The 10,370-nt window shown below is 35.9% G+C and overlaps 2 protein-coding genes across 6 annotated transcripts in view; one reads left to right on the forward strand and one right to left on the reverse strand.

Annotated features, from left to right (window-relative positions):
* The window catches only part of LOC110023900 (protein RFT1 homolog), an 82,167-nt gene that overhangs the window by 48,151 nt on the left and 23,646 nt on the right, over positions 1-10,370 (reverse strand). The window lies entirely within an intron of this gene.
* LOC110023902 lies at positions 1,046-1,433 on the forward strand (the record flags this gene model as incomplete). Its single annotated transcript, XM_020723548.1, is given in 2 exon segments — positions 1,046-1,244; positions 1,361-1,433. Coding segments are annotated over 2 exon segments (158 nt in total), but the record flags the coding sequence as incomplete, so codon positions are not given.

Below are 10,370 nucleotides of genomic sequence, written 5' to 3' on the forward strand. Positions count from 1 at the left end.
GTAAACAAGCATAGGATTAGTCAATGTTCTTTATGCCTGGACCAAAGGGTAAAGAATAAGATTGCTCCTATTTGGCACATGCCATATTTAATGCTTCTCATTACTTTACATTATCCAATTCATTACATAAGAATAAAAGTTTTTAATATCTCAAAATTCTCCAAACCAATTCATCCAAAAGGGGTTATCTTTAGAATTAATATTTGCATTTAATTATAGTTACTATCTTTACATTTAACACTTGCATTTAGGAGTAGTTGCTAGATAAAACATCATTTTAATTGACATTCCAAACTAAGGACTAATTGTTGTAGACTAGGATTTGACTAAGGACCTCTTACCTCGCTTCCCTGTGAGATCGATAAACGAGACTCCACTAGAGCCCTGTACTACTTGAGCGATACGTATACTTGCGTTTGAAATTGTGACTTTACAAAATCATTATAAATATATAAATCTGGGTCCATAAATTTAAGCATATATAAAGTCGCTGTCAGTAATCGATGCAGGGAGGTTGAGAAGGGTGGAAAGCGTGTATGCGGCTGCAACGAGATACAACGATTGGGAGCAACACATTTTTTTGACATAAGTGCCTAGCCATGCACATTTTTTGGGTGACATATCACTATTATAAATAAAATAAAATTTGATAATAATAATAATAATAAGAGAAATTACATACATACCACACAATTCTTATTTATTTGCATATCTAACAATCAAAATTTGATATTTACATTTATGATATCTTATTATTAAAAATTTATGCATGAGAAGACGTGTTACACTTTTAAAACTATAATAAATATGATATTTTTGATGCCGTGTTAAAGATTTGAATGATGCAAAATTTATTTTGATCATGCAAAATTTCCTCACTCCGTTTAAGAGTAGTGTTTGACCGAAGATAAATATGCCTCGTGTCATTTTCGTCGAACTAAACCTTCCCAACATGACCTCTTCCTCCTAGCTTTTCTGAATTTCAGTAATTTTCCAATTAATTTTAAAAAAGGAAAAATTACAAATATAGCACCCAATTTTTATGATTTAACTATCTCACACCTAAACTTCCACTCTTAAAAACCTTTTTATATCCTCAACACTTTGGGAAATTATTTCTTCCCGTGTTCCGATCGAAGAAGAAAAACAAAGTGAAAAGATGAACTGGATCAGCCGCAGGATCCATCTCTACAACGTCACCATGGGACTTTACATGCTTGACTGGTGGGAACGCTACCTCTTCAGTATCCTGTTTTTTTTTTCTATACCATTTGAAAATTCTTTCTTCCATTTTCACAATCTGCTGAGAAATTTTGATATAAGGAGCGTTGTTATTGCTGCGGTGCCTTAATCTGGGTAGATACTCTGATTCTCGTTTTGCTCTGGTTCATTTTCTACAATGGATCTCGATCCGCAAAAGAGTTCTATAACAGGTTAGATTTATTTATTTATTTTTTCCGATCATGCATTGGATAAATTAATTTGTTTTTCGCCTAAAGCCTGTCTACGTTCCATTAAGTTTACAGTGTAGCTAGGTTTTCTTTTGCGCCTTCTTTCGAGCTATTTCAAACATTTTAACTTACTTCTTTGATGAAATTTTTTGAGGTTTCTTGTTTATTGTTTTTTTTTTCTCTGTAAATGGCACTGTCATGTACTCTGGCAAGTTTGAGTTGCTTACCCTTACAATGTAATGCGATTTGAAGAATGTATTGTGATATACTAGTGATTGGCTCAAGGTTTAATATGTTTGGTTCAGTTTTAGTTTCAAATATCCTTTGGTAAATTTGACAGTTTTATTCTAATGTACTCGGTGTTTAATCTGACTTTTAGTTGTATATCTAAATTTTAATAGAGGATAATAATCTTTAAAATAAACAAGCTGTTAAAAATCTTTGATGAATATCTTGTATGCATGATTTAAGAACAATATATATAAAAAAAGTGATTTAAATTTTAAATATTGGGTCTTAATTCATGTTGTGCTTTTATATGATTGCTAAGCATTTGATTTATATTTGTATAAAGAAAATAAAGTGATAAAAATATCTGTAAATTTATTTGATGGAGTAAAGAATCCTTTGATTAATAATTGTTAATTCTATCAGGAATTATAATTGTTTGAAATTCTGAATCTATTGCATTGATATGTGACTTTTGTAATATATTTATGAAAGAAGATGTGCGATGCAGTTCGGTAGTTTTTAAATTTCCTTTTAAAAGCTTTCTTCTTCTTCCCAATTAATAATCAAAGCTAGTTTTTGAATGTCATACTTGTGCCATTCATTTTGTTAGCATGCCTTTTCAATGCTGGCAAAAATTGATGAATGTGTCAGATACTCAGAATTGAATGAATTGGCAGAAATCTAAGATCATCAATGATTTTTTGGTCATTATTTGTTTAATGAAAAATTTCAATCAGTTTTGGTTAAAATTTTAAGCTATGGTTGCTCCACAATTTCTATGATTGTTTGTCATACTTATCTTTATTAGTTTATCAATTACTTTTTTTTTTTTTCATTGACACTTGTGTTTCCTCATCTCCAATTTGGAAAGCTGTAAAAGTCAAAATGCAAAACAATGTTGATAGGACAGATTAAAATAGTTATTCCATTGGAATTAAAAGAAGTTGGTATTATTATTGAATAAATTGATGCCAATTATCTATTGAAGCCTTTGTCAACATATTGAAAATTATTCCATATAGCTTTATAAAAATAGTTCAAAAATTTCTCATGTCTGACGTGTTGGAACACCATCATCAGTGGCAACATAGTAGGTAGGCTGTATGTCAGAAAATTCTAAAATTCTCTTATATGAGGTTGCCTTGTGTTTGGTATTGACTCCTCAACCTCGTGATGCTCTTAGGCAACCAATATCAGTCTCTCTGATGCTTCTCTTAATACATGCAAAAAGGTAGTTTGTGGCATCACATCCTCAAGTTCTACATGAACATCTATTACCTCTAAAACAATCAATGATAATCTTATACGTCTCGAAACCCAAATTACCGAACAAGCAACGACAAAACGACAATAGATATATGGAAAAAAAAATGCAAAAAATGGTTGCTCTTACGAAAATCAAAGGAAAACAAGCAAGATACTAGGAAAATCTACGAAAATCTACTTTTCGAGAGTTATATCATCTCTCCCACACCTTAGACGTTGCTAGGAACACCGCACAAAGAAAAAAAACAACAACCCAACAAAAACATGCATAGAAGATAACAAACCTTAGGTTACTCCCCTTAATAGAATCCTCTCACAGCATTTCAAAAACTTTCCTTTCCAGCTTTCCCTCCAACTCCCTTAATTTCTCCTCCTTGAGTATATGATTAAGCACCTTGTGGACCCCGCTTGCGCTCGACTTCCTTCTGCTACGGCTAAGTGCCGCTCGTCTGCTTCTCTTGAAAGGGATGGCGGGTCGGTTTGGTGGCCTTCGACTAGTCCAGGATGGATCGGTCCAGTTCCTGGCGTAATTGTACTCCACCCACAAAGAAGTTTCTTGTCCTCGAGGTGGAAGGATAAAAATTGCTTGTGGCATCACCTTGTAAGGCTCCCACATTGCTTCACAGTCTAACAGACCTTTCCACTTAACTAATACCTCCTTTGCTTCCCCCACTTCTTGGCACACTCCTTCTATCTCTAGTGGCTCTAGAATCCCCTCCAAGTCCTTCGTCAGTGTTGGTGGTAGTGTAGATGAGAGTGCATGATCTCCAATCGTACGTCTCAGCCTTGATACATGGAAGACCGGGTGTAGTGCGAACGATAGTAGTTATCTCAAACGATAGGCCATTGCCTCGATGCATGTCATCACCTCAAAGTTCCAAAGTAATGCGGTGAAAGTTTCTCGCTTGTCTTGACCAATGTCTTATGTCAGTAGGACCTAGTTTCAAGTAGATCATGTCCCCTGGTTTAAATTGCACATCTCTACTGTGTTCATCCGTTTTTTCTTCATGATTTGTTGAGCTCTCAGTGGATACCTCTTGAGCTCTGCCAGTATCATGTCCCTCTTCTCCAAGTGCTGATCGACGTTGAATACTGGTGTAGCGCTATGCTTATAATGTTTCAAGTAAGGTGGATCCGCCTATACAATATTTTGAAAGAGGTGGTCTGTGCTGTAGTGTGGTACGAAGTATTATACCAATTTGGCCCATAGCTTTGGTGTATCAGATACAAAATAATGCAAATACTTCTCTTAAGGACCGTCCCTTGCAACCTATATAGCTTCTTTCAGAAGTGGCTGAGAAACACCTTGTCCTTATCTGATACAATAGATTCTGGCACTCCGTGCAAACGTACCACTTCTAGAATAAACACCGCCGCGACTGAGACTATATCGTAGGCAGCTTGTAAGATAATGAAATATGCATACTTACTCTGACGATCTATGACAATCATAATCACCGTGAACCCTTCTGACCCAAGAGGGGACAATTATAGAATATCTTGAGAAGTTCGAGCTCTTTTGTTAGGGAGGTTGAGGGGGCTTTTTGCAGCAGGACTAGAAGAAAACTTCTTGAAAGGCTTAAAGCTTAACATACGAGCAACCATTTGCCTCTTGAGACCGCGAGGATTGAGGGAAATAATGGAACTCGCCCAGAAGATGGAAGAGAAGAAACATGTGAAAAAAAACCAACTAAGCTACAAGAGTACCCTGAAAATTATGACACCGACCACCCAGACGATGTCTTTTCAGAAAGAGATGCCGAAGGAAAAGAATACAAGAACCCGTCTTTTTGGGGTAATTTCAAGTGTCTCACAGATGCAAAAGTATAGGATAAAAGAGCAAAATAATTGTGTTATCGCTGTAACAAAAAATATGCCCAAGGGCCACAGTTGCAAGGAACGCTCTCTTCAGATTCTAATAGTTTAGGAGGATACAAAGAGTGAGGAATCGGAGGAGGAGGCGGTGAAGGAGAGCATCTGCATCTGGATGTGGTGGAGGTGTCCCTCAATTCTTTGGTGAGATTTACTCCAAATCACACCATGAAGGTGAGGGAGCAGATAGGGGAACAACCAATTGTGGTGTTAGTGTATAGAGGGGCCACACATAACCGTTGCAAAGGACGCTCTTGTAGATAGATTATGTTTTCTTCGTTGTCTTCTCACTCAATCTCCTTTCCTTTTGACTTGACTAATGATTCCCTGATCAACCCTTGGTTAGGTTTTGCAACTGGAGTAGTAGGCACGGCCTTGGATTGCATCTCCATGAGATTTTTCATGTTCTCTCACATTTCTCCTATGCTCTCAAATCCATCTTCTATATGACTTTCAATGGAAGAAAACCCGTTCTCCATGGTGGCAAACCTCTTTTTTATTTCCGATTTGATTTGTCCTACCTCTCCTTCTGGCACATTCGCTTTCTTCGCTGTAATCTCACCAAGTTCTAGGCTCTGATATCAATTTGATACATCTTGGAATTGAAATCAGCGAACAGGCAACGACGAAACAACAATAAATAGGTGGAAAAAACACAGACAAGGACAGCTCTTATGAAATGAAAACAAACAAGATACAAAGATGATCTACTTTTAGAGAGGTGAATCGTTTCTCCCACACCCTAGACATTGCTAGGAACAACACACAAAGAAAGAAAATAACAACCAAACAAAAACATGCATAAAAGAAAATAAATCCTAGATTACTCCCATTAATAAAATCCTCTCACAGCATTTCATAAACTTTCCTTTACATCTTCCCTTCCAAACGCCCTTAATTTCTCTTCTTTGAGTGTGATTAAGCTCCTCGTGGACTCTATCTGCACCCGACTTCCTTATGCTACAACAAAGTGCCGCTCGGCTACTTCGCATGAAAGTGAACGACCCGCCTGTTGTTGTGGCAGGCCGGTTTGGTTGCCTTTTGACCGGTTCAGTTCTAGGCGTAACATAATTCTCTTAGAGTCTCTCTCGTGGGCTTAGCTTAAATCACTATAGTCTCTCCCTCGTTGGTTATAAGCTAATACTCTTCTCCAATCTCCGCCTATGGGTCTTCATCCATTACCTCCTCCACGACACTTTACTTGGTGAAAGATATCATTCTCTTTTTGGGAAATCTGATGCAACGTGTCTAAATCCGTGACACTTGAAGCATTGCTGGCTAGGATGGATTTGGGAGTGTTGATGGGCTCTATCTTTTCTTTGCTCTGGATTGACTTTTCCTTGGGTGGTGTTGGCTTGACTGTTCCATTGGACGCATTTCTATCTGATTCTAGTGTTGAACTCTGTCCGTGAGGTGTGTTTGTCACCTCATGATGTTTCTGTTTTTCCACCTTCAAAGCTAAGTGCATCTAGTAGAGACTAGTATGACTGCGACTGCACCACATTACTAATAAACGACCTCAGTCCTCCAAGATATCTCGTTCCTGTGTACTCCTCTGGCTCTACCAACTCACATTCAACATAAGTTGATTAAAGTTAGCGGTGTACTCCACATAAGTGTCTCTTTGACATAGATTGTGGAACTTTATGAATATGTCTTGTCGGTAATACGAGAGAAAATATTTGCACTGTATCTTTCTTTTCATCTTAGACCAATATTAATTTTACTCTTTCCTTTTTGTTGGCGAATACGCTTCAGGTTTTCTCACCATAATGAAGAATTTTTCTGAGCTTGATTGCTGCTAAATTAACTCTTTTATTCTGAGGAACATCTTTGTACTAGTACTGAAACATTCACTTCACAGTTTGAAGCCACTCAATAAACCCATCAGGTTCCATGCGAATATCTAAATCTGATAAATCCACATTTGCTACAAGATCCCTAAATCTCCTCTGATATTCCATATCAAATTGTTGAGGCAATGATTTTGTCATTGGAAACTATTTGGTGGAGGAGATTCACTTCCTCTTCTCACTCTGACAAGTCACCGTTGTGCCTATGGGTGACCTCACCAGATTGTTTCCTGTCAAAGATTGCAAGCCTCTGTTGCAGTTGTAGGAATTTTTGCTGCATATCCTCCATAGTAAGCTCTTAAACACATCTTTGCTGATTTTCCCTTGGTAGCATTGTGTTCCTTTCTCCTAATTATGTTTTTGATTGACGTAGGATTGTGATTCAAGATTGGTCGAGTGTTTAGGGTTTTAGATAGAGTTCAGGGTGGAATTTTTTTTGGAGGAAGGATAGTTGGATTTTATAAATTTTGAACGCTGGGGCCTAAAAAATCTGTGGCTTGTTGGGCTCTGATACTTCTGATACCAGATGTATCGTTCTAGGGCTCCTAGAAACTATTTAGGAAGGGATTTAGCGGGGAAGTGGTTGTGGAATAATGAGGGAATGAAATATGGTAGTTCGACCGCGTTTGGTGTGGGATAAGCGTGGATTGATGATTGTATCAGTTAAAGTCAACACAGAAAATTTCGAATCGTCGATGTAGGGCGGCGAGGACCTTCCACTACCTGTTCCTAGGCAGATAAAGACACACTACCTGCTGCAAGAATATTATACAATATTTTATAGTATAGTCCAGATATTACAGTCGCCAAACTCATAAAACAACTTAAAAAGCTCCTAAAAGTGGGGGGCAATTAGGTTGAATATACTTACTAGGTCAGTTTTGGAGAGAACTAACCAACATTGAAAATTTTACCCTAGATTTTAAAATATACGAGGGATTTTCAAAATTTCACATGCAAATGATGGTAGACATCGAAGTTCTTTTCTAGAAATTTTTGTGATTTTTGGAATTTTCTTGACTTAATTTTCAGAAGTGGATAGTGATTGAGCAGAAACTATAAATAAAACAAAAAATAACTACTGTTTTGTGGTTAAACAAAAAACATAATTTAAAGGGTAAAAACTATATAGATTTTAATCTACAGAGGGTGTAGATCAATTTTTTGAGGAATCTTTAATCATCCAAATTTAGCCAAAATCCCGACTAGGTAGATTTAGGGCTAATCTTGGCTGGCCCTTGTAGTGATGATTAAGGTAGGATTTAAATGAGAATAAGTTAAAATCATCCAAGCACTCCTTACAAACACATTAACATTCAACCAAAGGAAAATCACTTAAATTTTTATATCAAAAAAATAAAATAAACCACTGTACTCACCAAAGTTCAATGCAGATGGTCACCAAATCACACACTTGAAAGAAAACACTAACTAATTTGAGTTATTCACTTTCACAACAAAGTTCCTTTCTTTTTATTTCATCATGCTTGAAATAGAGTAAACAACAGCTAATTATATTATTATCATTCAAATTATATTAATAATTTGAATGATTTGAGGTGTTAGCCAATATTGGTGCTAATAGTGTAAGTAGATTTTTTAGTTATAATTATATTCAAAAAAACATAATCATTAAAACATAACATAATCATTAAAACATAATCATTCAAATTATTTAGGTGGGTGCCCCCCACCCACCCCCACCCGGAACTACTTAGAACTTTCTAAACCACCTATAACTACACCCTCCTTCACATGTGGCCGACAATAACCACTCCATAATCATGTGATTGGCCCTCACTTCACTTCACAGTTATTGGATGCACTCAAACTCACCTAAATGTATTCCAAAGCACACATAACAACCTAAATCATTAAAACATAAGATTTTACACATAGATACAACATAAAATAACTCAATATACTCCACACAACACATACACATAAAAGTGACATAATTCTTTACACATTCTTTGTTTTGATCATTTGGCTGGCTTGGTATCTTGACTTGAGAGTCCTCTTTTAATTTGATTGACACGCTGCGTCATATTAATTCTCCTAGACCTTGAGAAACTCTTCTCCTAATGAGTTATTTTGGCTTACACTTGATATGATGGTTTATCTCCATGCAATGCACAATTGTTTCCTATCTCCAAATCTGAACTTGCTTTGGGCTATAATGGTTGATCAATTTTTCCCGCTCCTCTTTTTTTTTATGGAAGGTGTAGTGGAGTTTACTAAAAAAAGGAGAGATAGTGGATGGCTATAGGATTTTTCAAAGACGTATTAAAGGAAAAAAAAAATTTTAATGTCTTGGTTATTCTCACCAAAATACATCAATAAGCTCAAAAGAAGATAACTATGAACATTGTGACCTCGCCAAAGAATCACAAAATTCATAACCTCACCATAAGATTGCATGGAAAAGAAGAGTCACCAAACAATTCTTTAACCATTAATCTCAGTAACTTATGTCTCTAAGACTAAACAGATGTGGGCGGTTCAATTTTTTCTATTGAACTTCATGAGTGTTAGGAATGATCTGGAGAATTTTGAAGCTATTTAGAGGAGTTTAAGTGGTGGAATTAGGGTGAATATGCTAACTAGAGCAGAACTGACCAATTTTGGGAATTTTGCTCTAGATTTTGAAATATATGGGGGATTTTCAAATTTCACTTGCAAATGATAATAAACATATTAAAGCTGATTTCTAAAAAGTTTTGTTGTTTTGAAAATTTTTTGAGTTTGTTTTTAAAATTTAAAAGTGATTTGACATAAACTAAAAAAAAAGAAAGAAAACAACTAGGATTTTGAACAAAAATACAATTTAAGGAGTAAAATATATGCAGGAATTAATCTACAAAGGATGTAGATCAATTCTGAAATTTTTGGGAATTTTTAAAAATGATTAGATCACCCAAATTTAGCCAAATTCCTAACTAGGTTGGGTTAGGGCTAATCCTGGTTGACCCTTGTAGGGATGATTAAGGTGTAATTTAAATGAGAATAAAAAGGTATAAAATTATCCAAGCACTTCTTACAAACGCATAAAATTTTATACCAAGGAACAAAGTAAATAACTAAAGTCACGAAAGTTCTGTGAGGGTTAATGTTCACCAAACCACAACCTTGGAAGAAGTCACCAAATCACTCCTTAATTTGGGTTCTTCACTCACATTTCATAAATATTCATACTAAAGTCCCTTTCTTTTCATTCATCATGCTTTAAATAGAGTTTTCAATTTTCAATTACGTTCAAAAACACAAAAAGAGAGGGAAAAGGTGGCTGGCCCCCTTGAAATTACTTGGAAACTACCTAAACCACTGATAACTGTCACCCTTCTTCACATGTGGCCGACCATAACCATTCCATAACCATGTGGTTGGCCCTCACTTCACTCCACACTTACTTGGTGCGCTTAAGTTGACATAAATGCACTCCAAAGCACACATAACAACTCAATCATTAAAGCATAAGATTCTACACATAAATACTATATAAAATAACTCAATAGACTCCATACAGCACATAAACATAAAAGTGACACAATTCTTCATGCATTCCATATTTTGATCACTTGGCTTGGCTTGTTCTCTTGATTTAAGTCATCTTTTAATTTGTTTGCACATACTCAACCTTCCTTGTGCCTCATTCTGGTATGATTTTCATCTTTCAATTTCCTTGTGCCTCATTCTG

The sequence above is a fragment of the Phalaenopsis equestris genome, unplaced genomic scaffold (assembly GCF_001263595.1).
Source record: "Phalaenopsis equestris unplaced genomic scaffold, ASM126359v1 Scaffold000235, whole genome shotgun sequence".
Taxonomy (NCBI): Eukaryota; Viridiplantae; Streptophyta; class Magnoliopsida; order Asparagales; family Orchidaceae; genus Phalaenopsis; species Phalaenopsis equestris.